Source organism: Pteropus vampyrus, unplaced genomic scaffold, assembly GCF_000151845.1.
Source record: "Pteropus vampyrus isolate Shadow unplaced genomic scaffold, Pvam_2.0 Scaffold88, whole genome shotgun sequence".
NCBI classification, from domain to species: domain Eukaryota; kingdom Metazoa; phylum Chordata; class Mammalia; order Chiroptera; family Pteropodidae; genus Pteropus; species Pteropus vampyrus.
The window spans coordinates 5,621,497-5,642,008 of NW_011888869.1; the positions used below are offsets into that span (position 1 = coordinate 5,621,497).

Here is a 20,512-nt window from a genome sequence, read left to right on the forward strand (position 1 = left end):
ACCTTACGCCAACTCTAACATTTAGGAATCACATGATCTCCCTCTAAGATGACTATAACTATATATGAACTGATCCATTTTGTGGAGATTCCACGGATTATCTCATGGAGAGCGATCCTATTCACAAATTTTTAGAGAGTCATCTATAGTTGCAGCTATACGCAGTTCTACTCTGTAATAAATTAAAGGATGAGTGAGAGTTTTTGAACAGAGGAGCAAAAAGACCAGAGCTATAATTTGGGGAGAATTCATTTATCAAGAAAGCATTAGATGCCGTAGGCAAGGAGAAGCCTGAAAACATGAAGGTCATCCACAAGACTAGCCTAAGTGAAAGGTAATGAGGATCTGAGCCAAGGAAGAGTGAAGAGTTGTGGATCAGCAGCACTTCTGAGAAGACCCTGACAGGACTTGCAAGTGATTGGATTGGGAATAGCTGGGAGGAAGAAGAGAGATCAATAAGAACTTTCAATAGGACATTTCTTATCATCACAAGAGCATTAAAAATATTTACATAGCTTTAATTTAAAGATTATCATAAGTTCTGTAGAAATGACTTTATTGCACAACTCATCTACACCCGTGTTGTAAATAATCACACAGAGAATTATGCATTCCCTGAACACCATATGCAAATTTGCATGTATCTGAACATTCTCTGGGAAAACTGGTTATAGCTGTCCTCAAATTCTGAGTTTCTTTACTTCAAAATAATTATGAATTTTTGGCCCAGAGGATTAGCTCTGGAAAAACATCAGTTTAATAAATGTAGAAACACTATTAATTATGCTGCAGAAGTAAACACTCACAATTGGATAATATTACAGGGAAATCCTAAAATAAACATAAAAAAGATCAGAGCATAGATATAAACTTCTATATCAAAACTAAATACACATATAAAGATTGCCTTATTCCAATGGTTTTGTTAACAAAAAAAAAATTCTATTTGTTAAACAATGTGAGATGAAATTTATGGTGCTATTTTATTTGCCTTTTATTAATAAATTTCAATTTGAAAGAGAAAACAAAACCTTGTTTAAAATAACTTGAATCTCCTTAACTGGTCAATTATATTTACAAAGTTATTTCATTTAAGAATCATTAAAATATTACAAAAAGTTGGAAAATATGCTACTTCAAATTTGTGTAACATAATTCTATCATCTGTTTTTTATACAGCTTAATTAGGTTCGTATATGATTTAGCCAATATTCATTTAAGAAAGAAACTTGGTAGTAAACATAATTTCTGTTCATTTTCAAAATCAATCTTAGATGTTTCCACAATCGAAGTTATATGTGATAGCAATATTGCTATATCCCTGAAAAATTTAAATTGTGGAATTTTTATCATTCTATCTAGGAGAAAGTTATTGAAATGTATAGGTTCATTCAAGTAAAATAAAAAGTTAAACCCACAAACCACAGTAAAGTATCCATTCAACCACAAAAACAAATCAGAAACATCACGGTCTAGTCCAACAAAGAGTGAAAATTAAATTACTTCTTACAGTAGAAGAATTAAGTATAAACATGTTTTAATGACAGCTAAGACTACCTGTACCTCAAACTGCCTACTACTTACAAAAATAACAGTTTACAAGGAACTTATTGTGGATTCCAACAAGAAAGGCTATAGAGTAAGACAACTTGAAAGCCATTCAGGAGCAAATAGGCAGACCAACCAGAAGTCAGTGGATTGCTTTTAACTAAAACAATGATTGTGTCTGAACAGCAAAATAACTGTCTCAGAACCCCATAGACATTATCTCGGCCTTAGCTGATATTTAATGTTTTATTTTACTTCTGTTCATGGCACCAGGGGTTTAGTAACTACGCATGAAGCTAACACCAAAGATACGTTTGCCACCTTTGAGACCGATGGTAAGCTTCCTCTAGTACTCTCCCAAATCCACATGTTACAGCAAACAGCACATGTAAATAAAGGGGCACTCATTCTGAGAATAAACACAAGACTTCTGGCAGGGAAGGCCAGGTGGCTTTCAGCTACGCAGAGCAAACAAAGCAGTTCCGAAATTAGATTTCCAGATCTCATTTACTGACCTATAAACTGCTGTGGTTCTCAGTGATATTCAAAACTTGATGCATGACACACATTCAAAATAAAATTTTTTCAAAGACTTCTTATTCTCCAAAAATGATGTGGAATGTCTTCTCCTATCTTTACTATGAATTTACTATCTGAATTAAACATGACATTCCCCACTGGCAATTTTACCATGTTTTAAAATTTTTTACTTTGGAAAATTTAAAAACAGAAAACTTTCAATTCTAAAATGATTTTAAATGACAATAACATTAGCAAGCAAAGTTAGCATGTTTAATCAACAAGAAACTCTAAGGATAATGTGCTAAATGTGTTGATCTACATAAAAACATTACTTTGCCTAGGGTTACTTTCAAATTTCACAGCTTCTATAAAAAAGCATTTCCTCAGTTACCAGCATGGAGTTTGCCTAAATTCGCAGAGTTTAGTGTCAGTAAATACAATAGTTCTTTAAAACTATAAAGTGTATAACGTCTCAACTCAAAGAGATTATATTTCATATCACAGAAAATTTTGTCAGGTAATACGAGGCTAATGCTTGTTGATACGATGTTCTAGAAAAGTTTTGCCTCAGGGAATGTTCATTTTAGATGAATCTGACTGCCTCAGGGACATTTAGAGAGAATATCAGATACTGCCAAGGGCACCTTAGACAGTCTCACTGGAAGACTAGGAGGCTGCCTATAATTTCATACTATACTGTATGCCATGAAAGGCCTATAAATATTCTCCTGATATTCTAAAACTGATTCTTCAGCAGATGCTAATACCATGTGCCAAGGCAATTAGCAAGCTCATATTTCAGACTATCCTGCCTAGAGTACCCTATGTAAATATTTTGAAAGTCACAAGCGGGCTGGTGACAGAAAGGTAAAAGTGAGCTGTATTTAAGAGGCTATCACATTACTATTTTTAGGACCTATATCTAGTAAGCATTTTTACTATATTCAGGAAGATAATGCTTTCTAATGTTTTATGTTTTGGAGACACAATTAGATTAAGTTGTTGTTTTTGATCCCTCTTCTCTCATTCCTGCTAAATGGGCTTTTCCTTCTGCTAAGAATGAAAAACCCACAGAATTATCTGAAATACTCAAAATGTTCCAAAATCAACCATATAAATTTACTGAATTTTTTTTATCAGAGAATATTTCAAATAACCATTTAGTTTATATAAATACTTAATATGATATTTAGCATCAAATAAATTCAGTATTACTTAACTTCAGTAAGTACAAAATATAGAAATCATTGAATTTTCATTCCCTCCATACTTTCTTCGGTCTGGCAGCTAATTTTGTTCTTTTGCTACAAAACTCTAAATACAGAGAATCCATGTTCAATGAAATAGTTCATACTTCATAACTTCAATGAAATTCTAGATGGAAATGTCTCCAAAATATCAATAGACAGTAGACAACAAAATTATTTTAAAAGCTGGATATATTCTAACCTATCTTATATATGATGCAATTTTGTTTTTGTTTTTTAAAGTAAACCACACTACCTCAATCTTTGATATTTAACAAAGAAAACATAGAAAAACAAGTGATCTGCTATGGACGGAAATTGGTAGGCTGTCTCAGAACCCACTCAACACTGACGACACTTATAATATATTTATAGGTGTCGATCATATATAATAATAATTTGTGAGTTCTTAGTCTTAAATTGTAAGAAATAATCCCTTTTCCTTTTCCACTCTGATCTACTTTGACAGTAAATCCACAACTGTAGTGGATGGTAATTAGGTACACTGATGCCTCCCGCTCTCCAAAGATTCTGTAGTTTTACTTATAAGCCAAACAACAGCTATTGTAAGAACATATTAGTATTCCTTTTAACAACCAGTCCGGCCCACCTAAGATATTCAGAATTGCATTGTAAAATCAAAAAAATTCACTCGTAAAAATGCCATAATATGCAATCTCATATGTAGTATGCCTATAGGGATAATCGTTATTCTTTGAATAATATGCTAGGCAACTAACTACCTGCTTTTCATTCACTGTTACTTACTCAAAGACTAATGAAGGACAGGCGATTTAAAGTCTTCTATTGTAGCTTCAATATAAAGTAATCAAATTATATTAAAATAATTGTAATTTTGTATGAAACATTCCCTCAATTAAACGTAATAAAAATTCAAAGTCTTTATCAATTGATTGGTATAGCAGAAAAGAAAATACAGTTATTGTGACCATTTAAAAGGACCAAACATAACATTTCAAAAGATAGAAAACCAATGAGTTGCTTGTAATGATTCCTTAAAAGTGGTCAAATGTTAATAAATAAGAAAATAAATAAATAAATAAATAAATAAATATGCTCTTTAGAGCTAGAGAGAGTAGATTCAAATCTCACTAATTTTGAGCAGGTTAATTAGGCTCATTGAAACTAAGTTTGCCCATTTACAAAAGTAGATTATAACATCTACTTTTTAGATTAAAAATGAGCAAAGGACAGGAATAGATATGTCTCCAGAGATGATATACAAATGGCCAATCAACATTATGAAAAAACGCTCAACACCTCTAGTTACAAGAGAAATGCAAATCAAAAACATGAGATATTACCTCAAGCCCATTAAGATGGCTACTACCAAAAAATGGAAAATAACAAGTGTTGGCAAGGATATGGAGAAGTTGGAACCCTTGTGCACTATTGGGGGGAATATAAAATGGTGCAGCCATTATGAAAAACAGTATGAAGATTCTTTTAAAAGTTTAAATAGAATTATCATATGATCCAGTAATACCAGTTCAGAGTATATATCTAAATAATTGAAAACAGATCTTGAAGAGATATTTGGACATCCATGTTCATAGAAGCCTCTTTTATAATAGGCAAGAGGTGAAAGTAATCCAATTGCCCATCAATGGATGAATGGATAAATGAATGTGGTATATAACATAGTGAAATATTATTCAGCCTTAAAGAGGAAGGAAATCCTGCCATTTTTAAGATGAATGAACCTGAAGGGCATTATGCTACGTGAAAAAATGTCAGCCACAAAAAGTCAAAAGCTTTCTTAGATACCTAAAGTAATCAAATTAATAGAATCAGAAAGTAAAATAGTGGTTGCCAGAGAATAGGAGAAGGGGGAAAGGGAAGTTGTTTAAAGGGTACAGAGTTTCAGTTTTGCAAGATGAAAAAGTTCTAGGGATTGATTATAAAACATGTGGTTACATTTAACACAACCGAACTGTGCTTAAAAATGGATACTGTAATAAATGTTATGTTATGTGTTTTTTACAATTAAAAATAAAATATTGTTAAAATATTATACTAAATGGGATAAAATGCTTTAAGTGCCTGACATATAACAGACACTCCAATATTGTGTTTATAGACCAAGAAGCATTATACTGCAGAGTGTAAGGACAAGATTGTGGAGCCAAAATAACAGTTCTGGAGAGAGACCTGACTGATGTTTACTAACTGTCTGACTTTGGACCTCAGTTTCTTCACCTACATAATGAGATAATAATTGTGACTTCCTTACAGGAATGTTACTAATACATAAAAATGTGTAATATCGCTGGCATGTAATAAGCTCTATAAAATTGCTTATTATTATCAATATCTAGACAAGAGTCTGTCATTATTTAGTATATTTTTATTATATTTTATTTTATATTTGATATTCTGAATGAGTACATTTTTAGCCATGAGTCCAACTATGAGTAGCCTTTTCATATAAAATATAGAAATTTTATCCATTTTAGTTATTTTAAAAGTCATTTGATTAGAGGAACAGCTATTAATTAAATTAAAGTAATCAAATTATTTCTATCTAAGGTGCCTAATAAAGTTACATTTACTTCTATAAATTTGAGCCTAATTTCCTTGCCATCAATTTTCCCATTTATATTATATTTGATATTTTGGTGAGATATATATATAGAGAGAGAGAGAGAGAGAGAATTATTACATAATCAGAGTTTTTTATTTCAACATGATTAGCACAGATGGTTAGTTTTCAGAGAATAAAATAAGAGAAATAAGAGGATCTCCATTTAAAAAAATAATCTAGCAAACTTTAAAAAGTTTATTTTACTTTGTGTGTTCAAAAAACATGAAGATATAGTATTATCTTATTGACAAAATATTGAAACAATCACCTGAAAATAGGCACTTGGCATACAGTTAATCCCTAATTAATAGTAAATAGCATAAAAGAAAGCTATGGAGGGGGATCAAAAATTCATATATTTGCCACTTGTTAAGTGCTTATGTGTAGAAAGTATATATACACCAAATTTAAGTTCTTTTTCTAATTTATATCAGTAGTAAACCAAACTATCAAATGATAAAATCTAACAAAAAAATAAAACCACAGATTGCTGCACCAGCAAGTTACTTAAAACTTTCTTTGCCACATAGTTAAATAACGTAATTTTACAAATCAATAACATTGTTTCTAATGAAACTGCCATGAAAACGGAATACTGAATTTTCTTTAATTATCCCTATTTTACAATAAGAGTAATAATGGTTAAAAAGATTCACAGCACACGAACTACATATAAAAAAGGAAATAGTCTATCTCACTCAAATTCTCAAGATCATTTTTTTTTATTAAATGTGATTACTTTTAAAACCATTAAATGAACTAATTAAGTATCATGGCTATTTCTGAAGGACAGAATAAAAATTTGGATTAGGCCATTATCCCTAGATTCTGAATAGAAGAACCTGCTATCTACGTTCAGAAGTGGTAGACATTTCTGTTTGAGGCCATTATTTTCTTGATAAAAGAAGCAGCTTTTGAGTAGACTATGGAAAGCCAGGTGACTTCTTGTGGAAGGATATTAGAGAAAGCAACAATCCTTTGGAAGAAATACATGACTACAATGATAAAATGGTTGGTTGTATAAAGATTTTTTACCTACCTTTCAACCTTGTATATTTGTACACTAGAGTATTATTACTATTATTAACTTAACTATAAGATATTCTAATATAAGTGTGAATAAAATTTTAAGCAAAAATTACATACTCATCATTTGTAAAATAATTGTGCCATAAATATATGTATGGGAAAAGAATGAACAAATACTAAAGTTTTCATTTCACAAGTATGAAGTATGAAGAAGGCAAGAGTCACGGATCTATTAAAAAAAAAAAAACCTGATGGACAAATAGTACAATTCACCATCTCTGCTTATGATCCAGGCAGGAGCTCAGCCATCCTAGCTGTCAGCCACCTCTGATGTCAAGAAAAAAGACTGAAAGCATTAACCTTCTATGGCACATCTGGCAAATCTGACCTGGTGCAGTTGCTATCTCGTAAACTGTCCCAGAGATACAGTAAGTTCTCAATTAACCTCGTCCATAGGTTCTTAGAAACTGACTTTAAGGGAAATAACAGAAACATATCAACCAGTGTTACCATAAGCTAACTGATATAAACAAGAGTTAAGTTCCTACAGCATATTTCTGGTCACAAAAACATCACCAAATTTCTCAAGATCCAAAACACTTCTAGTATTAAACACTGAAATAAAAGTGAGCTATACATACATTTAAGAAAGAATAATAAAAACCAGTAAGATTATTATTTGCCAACTTTTTGATTCCAGTTCAGGACTGAAGGTGGTCTGAGTCTCTCCCCATATCTTAGGGCACAAGGCAGGATCCCATCCTGGACAGATGCCCTTCCACACAGGGCACACTCACACCCACACTCACTCAGACTGGAACGATTTAAATAGACATGTCAATCACCTAATGTGCACATTTTTAGGATGTGGGAGGAAACCAGAATCCCCAGAGAAAATTCACATAGACATGGGGGAGAACGTGCAAACCCCACACAAACTGTGGCTCCAGGCCGAGAATTGATTTTTTTCCCCTCATCAATGTTATAACAAAATGATGTTGAATGAAATGATGTTATTTAAGGACTATTGCTAAAAAAAAAAAAAAAAAATTGTTTTATTTGTTTCCAGGACTAAGAGCTGCATGAATCCAGCAATGGCATCATTTTTAGAATTATTCCAAGGAAAGCTACTTTACGTTAACGGTACTTACCTGTTTTCTGCATCACAGAAAACATAACCTTTGCTACAGAGAGTATTCTGTCCTTCAATTAAGGAGAATGACATGTAAATTCTAATTCCTTTCCACTAATCACCATTATCTACCTCACACAGAGCACTCTGGACCTATGACCAAAGATAACTAGAAAAGACAATGCTAAACAATTTCACTAGGCAATAGAACTAGTCATCAGGTACAGATGCTCCTTAAAATCCTATGTGGATGCTCTTCTTCGGTTCTCACCCGCAGCTTTTCCTCTTAGACAGGAGCACAGTACTACTTGCCCTCAAGCTCCTACCCCCACAACCTTAGGGACGAGATGCTCCAGTTCTACCATTCATAAAGGATAGAAAATATGGAATTAGGGAGAATAAGAGCTTGAAGGCAAGGCAAACAATTAACAGGAAATGATAAAAATGCCTATCGCTGGGCAAAGAGGATATTTTCAAGAGATATTCAGATGTTGAAACAGATAATTTACCAATATTTTCCTCCCAGTACCGTCTTCGCTTTCTTTCTTTCTTTTAGTGTTGATCCTTTCCATTAGGGATGACATTTCCCAACTTCCTTTGTAGCTAACGATGGCCATGTCACTAAGTGCAGGCCTTTGGGATACACATAGAAGTTATGTACAACTCTCAGGTCACTTCTAGACTAAGCTCCGTCTCCTAGACTTTCTCTTAAATCCTTCCTGCTGGATAGGAAATGACAATTTATAAAGAACCCTGAGAGATTAATGCTGAAAGTCGAGGCCTGGACAGTCCACTTCCTGATGGTTACATGGTTGAGAAATAAAATTCTATCTTAATTCAGGCACTCGGATTGCAGGAACTAATTGCAATAATTGCAGGAACTTGATCTGTCTCTAACTAATAAATTGGCAATTGTAAGTGAGGCAGAAGCAAAGAAATAAATCTGGTCTGTGACGTATCTGGATTCATCCACATAACCTTTCATTGCAGTGTAGCAGTTGAAGAAGACAGGAAAGATATTGGTCTTGGATATTACTTAGTAGGCAGCAAAAAAAGCATTTGAAGACTTTAGAGCATAAAAATTATGTGGTCAAAGAGAAGCCATAGAAAAAGAATTGGATGAACTGGCAGAGGGAACACCAAGATACATACAATTACCATCTACTGTTACCACTCTAAAAATGAATGTGACGGTTTTGGCGAAGCATTTCCATTTACGTGCATTTTGGAACTTATGAACTAAGTCAATTTAGTATTTGAAATCTTATATTTTATAAAAATTAAATTTTCATTCAAATTATAAAACTGCACTATAGGTGGTCAGAAATAGAAATGGTCAATAAAAAGCAATTGAGTTCTAAAGGTGTTTAGTTAAGGACCGTTCAGTTGGCAATGTATATTTAATACAATGTTCCTTCATTTAGTAGATATTTTTCCAATGTTAACACTGACCCAGTCACTATGCTAATACCAGGTGAACTCTAGGATTTTGAAGGGAAGAGACTATATTGTATAGCTGTAGAGAGTTCAGAGTCTAATAGGGTAGCAAAATCTGTAAACTAGAAGTAGAAAGATAAAAGGAATTTCATAAATGGGAAAAATGCAAGTAAGCACTGCAGGAGTTCATAGAAGATAGACAGTATGTGTAGACAATTCACAGATCAGCCTTTAAAAATACATACATAAAATAATTCTGGCCCCGATCATGAAATCTAGAGTTGTATAAGAACATAAAATGTTACTCTGAGTCAGAGTCATGAGATCTAAATGCAGTTTTATTGTAGTCTTATTATAAGAGTAGGAAAATAAACATTTTTATAGCAGTACATGATGTTCTTTAGGTCTATCTAGCTAAAAACTTTAGGCATATAATCTCAAACAAGCTGACTTCCCACAAGACCAGGAAGGCACACACAGTGACCACACATATAGCAGCAAATGAGATTGTGTTCTGAATTTTTGAGATGCAATATTGTATATGCTAATAATATTAATATTAGCATATAAAATAATATCTGTAATACAATAATATATAATCATTTGGTTTTCTAATTATTTCATGTTATCTATTTGAAGACACACATGTATGTATACACACATAAAGTATGAATATAATACATGTACAGCTATGTATAGACCTATACATATATACCTGTAAACATATATAATATACAGACAGATACATGCACATACACAGAGTAATTTATTTATCTATCCACATAATTACACTTTCCTAATAATTCACTAGAAGTTATGAGAGCTGGAGAGTTAAAAGTGTCATGTACTTCCCTATAATTTCTGTTAGAATGAACCCACAGCAAATTGACTAAATTTTATACTTAATACAGACTTCCTGCTGGGGTCCGATGAAGTGATATCAGCTCTACCTAAGAGTCCCTCTCCAGAAACTAGCAGATCAGTGGGCATTCTCCGACCTGCCTTCCTCATGTGACTTGACAAAACCAGTCTTAAACCCTGACTGCTGAGTGCAATAGGGGTGATGGTGGTAGGTGGATGCGGTTAAGAAATAGGGATGTGGAGGTTGTACCACACCATTGCATAACTAGGACCCAGATGACAAGGCTAGGGTTCAGGACTCTGCATAGGGCTAGCTAGCCCATGACTGCTGCAGTAACTCATTGGCCCCAGAATCTTCAAAGACTGCCTAACGCTGTCTCCAGTTGTCAATGGCCTCTCTTTATTATACCCCTGAATGACTTAAGCAATATGAAGAACAGTCTAATATCAAGAACCTTGCATGCTATAGTCTTTACCAGCTCTGATCTGAAAATATGTACACTGTATACAAAGGTTTTCATGAATTTTTAAATACAATATGGCCCATAGTCATCGAGAGAGAGAGAGAGAGAAACACTACTCATGAGAATGCAACGAATCAACTGTGAAGAGTTCCCAAGGAGGGCCTGTGTTCTCAACTATGATAAAATACAGGTAACGGTTACCACGGTGAAAAATTTTGTTTCATAGTGAGAAACACTAAAAATGTGTTTTTCATCGAAACCAGTTATCCATCATTGAGAAAGTGCTCTGAACATAGAGAATAGTAGTTGCATTCGTTCTCCAAATTATTAATAATTCTTTAATTTACTTTTGGTACATATTGTTAAACAATAAAGTAGTAAAACTTTCTTGCCTGCTATTAATGTACCACAAAGGTAATCGTTTGTGTGTATAAATATATAATATACATGAAATCATCACATTGTATACCTTAAATATACACAATTTTACTTGTCAATTACATCTCAATAGGAAATTTAATTTTGAAAAAATGTACCACAAAGGAGGGAGCCCTCTGTGCTAAGAGTATGCTGGCTATTCAGGAAGCATAACCAGGGTGCATCATAAATCTAAGGAAAGTACTGACAGAGTATTCTTTAAAGATTCTCATTGTTGGAATTTTAATGCCATTTAAAGAAATAGTTTGAGTAGGCATAGAAACCAATTGTTTTATTTACTTAGTAACAGCACTAAAAGTTGATAGACTCTCAGAGGCTTTAATTCTTCTGTAGCCACCAAGTGCCAGGAAGTATCCCTTCCCATCAGCCAATATCTCAAATAATCTGTGCACTCTTGAACCTCAACTCAGATGAAAAAAGGAAATAAAGAAGTTGAGAAAAATTTACATACTATGCCACGTATCCAAATCAGGCATTTTTTAAAAGTCAATGTATAACTCAAGTGCCTCTGAGACACTTCAACCTACATTTTACATTTTCACATTTTACATGTCCTTTAACATATATTCAGATTGAATTTTTAAAGTTAAATTGTAAACTTGACTAGATCTTTCAATATATCGAAAGTGTATCAAAAATCACTTAAGGCAGGGTTTCCCAACCCCCGGGCCACGGACAGATACTAGTCCATGACCTGTTAGGAATAGGGCCACACAGCAGGCAGGAGGTGAGTGACCTGTAACTCCAAGAAACTTCATCTGTATTCGCAGCCGCTCCCCAGTGCTAGAATCACCGCCTCAGCTCCACCTCAGATCATCAGGCATTGCATTTTCATAGGAGCACTGGTTCCTGGTGCCAAAAGGGTTAGGGACCCCTGATTTAAGGTTACAAATGTAAATTTTACTGTAGGTTTTACCATACAAATGGTAATCATTTCTTAAAAATGATATCCAAAATGATCCCCAGGTTTTTTGTTCCTTTGCTTTATTTTAAACCACGTAATTATACCTCAAATGTAACACGATGGTTCCAGCTATTATACTTATTTTTAAATGTATTAACTTCACTATATTTTTATATTAAACTTCTATTTTTCCTAAAACATAGGGATTAAAATCTCCAGGCATTTTTGTACTAATAACCAAACGTATTAATGGTTTTCAAAAGGATAAAAGTTTTCTATGTCTATATAATGACATTTCGTAGACTTTAAAGGGCAACAAAACTTAATTCAAAGAGCATTGCTAGTATAAAGCGGTCAGAATTATTTGGAAGGTTCTTCTATTTTAATACATACTTGCTGTAGCTGGCTTTCAAGTTTATTATTGCTCTGTTTTTTATATTCAGGAAATTGAGAAAATGAGTCATCAATGACAGTGCTTCTTGCGTTCATATACTCTCAGCTGACACTTCTTATCCATGCTCCTTATTTCTAAAGTTTCATCATTTGTAAGATATATTTATATGCTTATATTGCATATAATATGTATAGAGTTCATATTTTAAAAAATCATTCAATTAAATACGATGATGAATTATATTATCAGGCATTATTCACAATAGGTTTCAAATATAATTCAAAAGAAGATATAGTTCACACTCTCATCAAGGAGCTACTTGTAATATAATATCAACTGTAAAACAGTCACATGAAGAAAGGTAAAAATTAATTCTAGTATCAATTATGCTAAATCATCCAAAGTTTTTTCTAAATGAAATTAATTACATTTTTATGGGACAAAAGCACTAAATCTAAATATGTCAGTTAAAGTGTTTCTAAAAGAAAAGGTTCACGGTTCCTTTTTTCTTTGCCTTTAATAAACTGAGTATGCAAATCCATTACTTAAGATATCAACGCTGATGCAGAAGATTTAAAGGTAGATTTATGCAGTACAGATTTATTTCCGGAAATGCCTCATAACTGTAGGCTTCCAACTGAAAATGAACTAAAAAATAAACAACATCCTGGAAGATACATAAAAATATTAAGCTAATGATTCCCAAAAAGGGGAATGAAAACATATAAATTAGCAGTGGAGTGGAAGGTCTAAATAAGTATTGAATATTTTGCATTCTGAGTTGAGAAGTCACACTTTCAGCATACATTATATCATGTTAATAACAAGCAACAGGTAGTTAAAGGGAGGGAAAGATAGCATTTATCTTCTCCACACCGTCCCGAAGTCATCCTTACAAAAATGTAATTGTCTTACTAAATGGTTATGTAAAACCTCAGATAAGGTTTTCAACTAAATCATTATTATATTTTCACGTATTGCATGTATATCAAAACAGGTATTTATTTGCTAAAAATATTTCGGTAAATCCTTTACTTAAATTTAACATATAATTCTGATGGATTTTCCCCCAGAGATCACATAAGAATAACTGAAAATATTATAGCAATAAATACTCTAGAAGCTGGCTGAATAAATCCTACAATATTTCTTTTAGGCAAGTAAGCTTGCCTAAGTAGTGTAAATCAAACACATTTACAAACTTCCCAAGCTCTTAATAATTCCATAAAGTAATATGAATAAAGTCAGAAAGTACTAAGATATTTAAAATTTAAAATAAAATTTGGAGGCTAAAATTCACTTTTAAAATGTCTTAAAGCAGCCATTAAGAAATGAAATGTCGTAATGTGATGCAGTTTAAATACTGTCAAAATGTTCAATTTTTTTTTAAATGAGGGCATGATAAACAAATTCTTCCCCAGGTTGGCAAATGTCTCATTCGCTTGCTTGCTTTTTTGATTGCATTCAATGCCTAAAACTAATATAAAACAAATGTATACGGGGTTTGCTTTTATAAAAGCATTCATTTAGCAATAAAATGTTTAAGCCTCGTTCATAAAGCATGTAAGCAAAGCCCTCCATTAAGTATTATCATTATCATTTTAAAGTAAAAATTAGCACTTGTTCAGGAGTCCCTGTGCCAGAATCAGCTACGTGTTAGATTTGGCTCGTAAGTTATTTCAATAGAGGGGTGCTGGGAAATGGGGTAGAGAAGCTAGGATGAAAACGAGTCTAAGCTTCTATTTATTTCCCAAAATCGTGATAGAGTGTGAACTGATGAAAAGTTAACTCATAGGCACGTAGTGTACTGCAGATAGACTCCACGAGAAATTCTCTCAAATGTCACAATAAGGGTTGCCAATATGCGTGTGAATCACTTCGGATTCCTTTCAGGCCTTCTGGGTCTCAGGGGTCAGCTGGGGGCGGTAATCAACCTCCTGTCCGGGACAACTAAGTTACACTTGCGGAGGTGTACTGCTCTCTTGACGCTGGGACAGCTCTTTACGCAGCTTCATTCAGATCAGGGTGGGGGAAAAAATTACTTGCAAATCACAGCCCCTGGCTCCAAACTAGCTTCCACTCTTAAACCCTGGCTCCACCTTAATAGCCCTTTAGGGAATTCCCCCAGGGGAGCCTACAGTTTAACTGTTTCATCGCTACCACCTGCGGACGTTCCTTCAACCCGATACCCTCGCCCCGCATATTTTACGCCAGAGATTCATTTTGGAATAAAACTCAATCGAATGCACTGTAAACATGTTCTGTATTAAAGTTAATGCCGAAGCACAAATCTGATTAGCAATCTTATGTAATCGAGGAGCAGTTCAACTTCTACCCACTGGTGCCGCCAAACAACCTCCCACCCTTGGAGAGCGGGCATTTATAAATCTTACATCTTCCTACCTCCTCCCTCCAATTCCTTAATGGACCATTAGTAACAGGATCGATCCTAGTTACTTTAGTAGCATTACATCGCAAAAGCACATCTGTGTGTTTACTAGAGCCAGAAATACCATTCAAAAGTTGAGAAGAGAAAAGACAGCACTTTGCAAACCTTTGGGAGCCGCGAGGGGAGGTCAACAGTGGGAGAGTGGGGTGGTGGGAGGAAGATTGGGAACCTGGGGAGACCTGAACTCTTGTGCTGCCGGCCAGGAAACCCTTCCCCTTGCACCAGCCAGGAGGGGGCACCGGAACCGCCAACTTCTCCAGCCGCCGCTCGCAGCCACGTCTCCTTAAACCCGGCTGCTCGGAAAACCGAGACCACTGCCCACCCAGCCCCGGCCATCGTAGCCCCAGCCTCAGCAGCGCGCTCGTGGGTCCAGGGATGCGGGTGCGCGGCACTTACGTCTCGGAATTTGTTCCACTGTCCGACTTCCTTGTCATACTGAGAGATTGTGGTGAGCCATTGTTTATCATCCAGAAAATTACCGCCGTCCGACCGCCCCCCGGCCGCAGCCACCGCCGCGGCAGCTGCGAGAGCCTGACTGCACCAAGCGGCTGCACACACACACAATACGGCTGGCACCTTGAGCATCTGGGAAAGGAAATACAACCAAGGGGCGGGGGTGGGGGGGGGGACCGTGTCAAACAAGGGGTACGAAGACCGAGGAGACCCTGGAAAACATGCATGAGCAACGACGGAGGCAGATAGAGGAGGAGACAAGCAGAGACAGGGTGCCCCCTCCCTTAGGCTTTACCCCCAAACCTGGGCGCTCGCACACACACATGCAGACCCGCAGACCCGGGGAGGAGAAGTGGGGATATAAGGAAAGAAGCCCTAGCGGCTGCAGCCCGAGTGGGAAAAAGAATGCTTCCTGGCACATCACCTTGTTGTGAGCCCGCACAGTGCTCGCAGCTCCTGCTGGAAATGCAGCCGGGCTCGGCCAACTCGCTGCTTTCAGGAGCCGCCGCACGCGCCGCCGTCTGGAGCGGTCCAGTCAGCTCCCAGCGCCGGGCGCGCTCCCCGCATCCCCGCCTCCCCCCGCGCGCTGCTCTCCTGCTTACTCCGGTTGGTTCACCCCCTCCCTTTCCCAGCTCTTTTTTCTCCCCCTCTTCCACCTCCTCCTGTCCCACCTTTCTCTCTCTGGATGCGAGCTGCAGTTGACTCCGAATGCGCTACTGGCTTGAGGCAGAGGATGCTGTTGCTCCTCACCTAGGAATCCTTATCATCTTTCTAACCTCTCCCCTCCAGAAGAGATTCTCATGTTCGCGAGGCAGCCTGATCATCCTCTCTGCTCCCGGATTTATTTAACACAAAGTGTGCTGTACCTCTCTATTGCCTCGGCTCTGCACTTTAGAAGCTGCTCAGTTAGGCCTAGGAAATGGGATCTAAGAAAAACTTTATGGATCACCAGGAATCCCCTGGACTTTCTTTTCTGTCTGCAAACCCCTTGGACTGAGCTCCGCCCTAAGGCAAAGCCATCTGTAGCGTCTTGGGAGATGTGTTAATTTCAGGATTTTAGAGTATGTTTGCGTGAACTTCTGGATTATTACAGTGTATATTGCAAACTTTTATATAAAAGGGTAGAATTTTTTTTTCAAGAAAGAATCATTACCAGGTAGGGCATTTGAGTACGCCTGTATCTCCCACCGTACTGTATTTTCCTTTAATAAAAACTTGGTAACTGTATTTTACATCCTAGGACCCGAATCAAAAACTTTAAAAGCCCAATCTGTGTCTCTCTACTGCAAAATGGATGTGAGTTTTGAGGACCTAACACAAATTTTGCCCTCCAGACCTCCATTTATGAAAAAATATTCCGCTCTCTATGACTTCTCGGCATAATATTTTAAATAAACTGGAAGGAAATCAGTAACTGGCCCCTTATAAAGAAAATATAATGAAGAGTCTCTCCCACAGACTTAGAAGATTTATGTGAAGTGATTAATATATGTAAATCAAAATACATGTGGAGGCTAGAAGACTGGAATAAAGTTATGTATCTTCATTTGAATTATTCAAGATTATTTCAGCCCAAACTACATCTCCCAAATCTACGACCTTTGCACATTTCATGTAGCTTCCAAACTTCAAGAGCTATTTGAATAGCAGTAGTATTTTCTCATATTTCCCATTTCATTGTTCAGGAGTCCCTGTGCCAGAATCAGCTACGTGTTAGATTTGGCTCGTAAGTTATTTCAGTAGAGGGGTGCTGGGAAATGGGGTAGAGAAGCTAGGATGAAGACGAGTCTAAGCTTCTATTTATTTCCGAAAATCGTGATAGAGTGTGAACTGATGAAAAGTTAACTCATAGGCACGTAGTGTACTGCAGATAGACTCCACGAGAAATTCTCTCAAATGTCACAATAAGGGTTGCCAATATGCGTGTGAATCACTTCGGATTCCTTTCAGGCCTTCTGGGTCTCAGGGGTCAGCTGGGGGCGGTAATCAACCTCCTGTCCGGGACAACTAAGTTACACTTGCGGAGGTGTACTGCTCTCTTGACGCTGGGACAGCTCTTTACGCAGCTTCATTCAGATCAGGGTGGGGGAAAAAATTACTTGCAAATCACAGCCCCTGGCTCCAAACTAGCTTCCACTCTTAAACCCTGGCTCCACCTTAATAGCCCTTTAGGGAATTCCCCCAGGGGAGCCTACAGTTTAACTGTTTCATCGCTACCACCTGCGGACGTTCCTTCAACCCGATACCCTCGCCCCGCATATTTTACGCCAGAGATTCATTTTGGAATAAAACTCAATCGAATGCACTGTAAACATGTTCTGTATTAAAGTTAATGCCGAAGCACAAATCTGATTAGCAATCTTATGTAATCGAGGAGCAGTTCAACTTCTACCCACTGGTGCCGCCAAACAACCTCCCACCCTTGGAGAGCGGGCATTTATAAATCTTACATCTTCCTACCTCCTCCCTCCAATTCCTTAATGGACCATTAGTAACAGGATCGATCCTAGTTACTTTAGTAGCATTACATCGCAAAAGCACATCTGTGTGTTTACTAGAGCCAGAAATACCATTCAAAAGTTGAGAAGAGAAAAGACAGCACTTTGCAAACCTTTGGGAGCCGCGAGGGGAGGTCAACAGTGGGAGAGTGGGGTGGTGGGAGGAAGATTGGGAACCTGGGGAGACCTGAACTCTTGTGCTGCCGGCCAGGAAACCCTTCCCCTTGCACCAGCCAGGAGGGGGCACCGGAACCGCCAACTTCTCCAGCCGCCGCTCGCAGCCACGTCTCCTTAAACCCGGCTGCTCGGAAAACCGAGACCACTGCCCACCCAGCCCCGGCCATCGTAGCCCCAGCCTCAGCAGCGCGCTCGTGGGTCCAGGGATGCGGGTGCGCGGCACTTACGTCTCGGAATTTGTTCCACTGTCCGACTTCCTTGTCATACTGAGAGATTGTGGTGAGCCATTGTTTATCATCCAGAAAATTACCGCCGTCCGACCGCCCCCCGGCCGCAGCCACCGCCGCGGCAGCTGCGAGAGCCTGACTGCACCAAGCGGCTGCACACACACACAATACGGCTGGCACCTTGAGCATCTGGGAAAGGAAATACAACCAAGGGGCGGGGGTGGGGGGGGGGACCGTGTCAAACAAGGGGTACGAAGACCGAGGAGACCCTGGAAAACATGCATGAGCAACGACGGAGGCAGATAGAGGAGGAGACAAGCAGAGACAGGGTGCCCCCTCCCTTAGGCTTTACCCCCAAACCTGGGCGCTCGCACACACACATGCAGACCCGCAGACCCGGGGAGGAGAAGTGGGGATATAAGGAAAGAAGCCCTAGCGGCTGCAGCCCGAGTGGGAAAAAGAATGCTTCCTGGCACATCACCTTGTTGTGAGCCCGCACAGTGCTCGCAGCTCCTGCTGGAAATGCAGCCGGGCTCGGCCAACTCGCTGCTTTCAGGAGCCGCCGCACGCGCCGCCGTCTGGAGCGGTCCAGTCAGCTCCCAGCGCCGGGCGCGCTCCCCGCATCCCCGCCTCCCCCCGCGCGCTGCTCTCCTGCTTACTCCGGTTGGTTCACCCCCTCCCTTTCCCAGCTCTTTTTTCTCCCCCTCTTCCACCTCCTCCTGTCCCACCTTTCTCTCTCTGGATGCGAGCTGCAGTTGACTCCGAATGCGCTACTGGCTTGAGGCAGAGGATGCTGTTGCTCCTCACCTAGGAATCCTTATCATCTTTCTAACCTCTCCCCTCCAGAAGAGATTCTCATGTTCGCGAGGCAGCCTGATCATCCTCTCTGCTCCCGGATTTATTTAACACAAAGTGTGCTGTACCTCTCTATTGCCTCGGCTCTGCACTTTAGAAGCTGCTCAGTTAGGCCTAGGAAATGGGATCTAAGAAAAACTTTATGGATCACCAGGAATCCCCTGGACTTTCTTTTCTGTCTGCAAACCCCTTGGACTGAGCTCCGCCCTAAGGCAAAGCCATCTGTAGCGTCTTGGGAGATGTGTTAATTTCAGGATTTTAGAGTATGTTTGCGTGAACTTCTGGATTATTACAGTGTATATTGCAAACTTTTACATAAAAAGGTAGAATTTTTTTTTCAAGAAAGAATCATTACCAGGTAGGGCATTTGAGTACGCCTATATCTCCCACCGTACTGTATTTTCCTTTCATAAAAACTTGGTAACTGTATTTTACATCCTAGGACCCGAATCAAAAACTTTAAAAGCCCAATCTGTGTCTCTCTACTGCAAAATGGATGTAAGTTTTGAGGACCTAACACAAATTTTGCCCTCCAGACCTCCATTTATGAAAAAATATTCCGCTCTCTATGACTTCTCGGCATAATATTTTAAATAAACTGGAAGGAAATCAGTAACTGGCCCCTTATAAAGAAAATATAATGAAGAGTCTCTCCCACAGACTTAGAAGATTTATGTGAAGTGATTAATATATGTAAATCAAAATACATGTGGAGGCTAGAAGACTGGAATAAAGTTATGTATCTTTATTTGAATTATTCAAGATTATTTCAGCCCAAACTACATCTCCCAAATCTACGACCTTTGCACATTTCATGTAGCTTCCAAACTTCAAGAGCTATTTGAATAGCAGCAGTATTTTCTCATATTTCCTATTTCAATCTCATGTAACACTTGTGTAATGTTTTCAAACAATATTAAAGTAGAAATCAAACACGATGATTAATACTGGTTTCTTAATTTTTAAATGTAGGATTTTAAAATGAATGTATAATATGTAGAATAAATGAAAGAAAAAAACTTCATTTTTTTAACTCAGAAAAAGATATTTTTCTTAATTTCCCTCATTTCCACTCTGGTGAATGGTCAAGGAGAAAAAATAGAATCTACACTTGCAGTTCATAGAAGCCCTGATTGATGTAAACAAGTGTCAGATAATTTTAATGCTGATGTGTACCAATTCTGCAAAGATAGTTATTTTAGCCTATTAGCAGCTGGACATGCTACGTATTTTTAAATATTCTAATTCTTGTTTAGGATATCACAAGTAATC

General features: G+C 37.6%; 1 protein-coding gene across 12 annotated transcripts in view; it reads right to left on the reverse strand.

The window, feature by feature from the left end:
* Window positions 1–18,911, reverse strand: part of SPOCK3 (SPARC/osteonectin, cwcv and kazal like domains proteoglycan 3) — a 328,840-nt gene extending 309,929 nt beyond the window's left edge. For 6 of the 12 annotated variants that reach the window (XM_011363727.1, XM_011363725.1, XM_011363723.1 and 3 more), the window contains exons 1-2: window positions 15,908–16,046; window positions 15,427–15,615 (exon numbers count right to left, since the gene is read on the reverse strand). In XM_011363727.1, coding sequence (XP_011362029.1) covers window positions 15,427–15,615 — 189 coding nt within the window. In that variant the 5' untranslated portion in view covers window positions 15,908–16,046. Of the gene's footprint in view, window positions 1–15,426; window positions 15,616–15,907; window positions 16,047–18,761; window positions 18,841–18,866 lie in introns of those variants that run through there. The other 6 variants (XM_011363720.1, XM_011363718.1, XM_011363729.1 and 3 more) reach the window with 5 other exon arrangements.
* Between the last annotated feature and the right edge of the window lie 1,601 nt (window positions 18,912–20,512).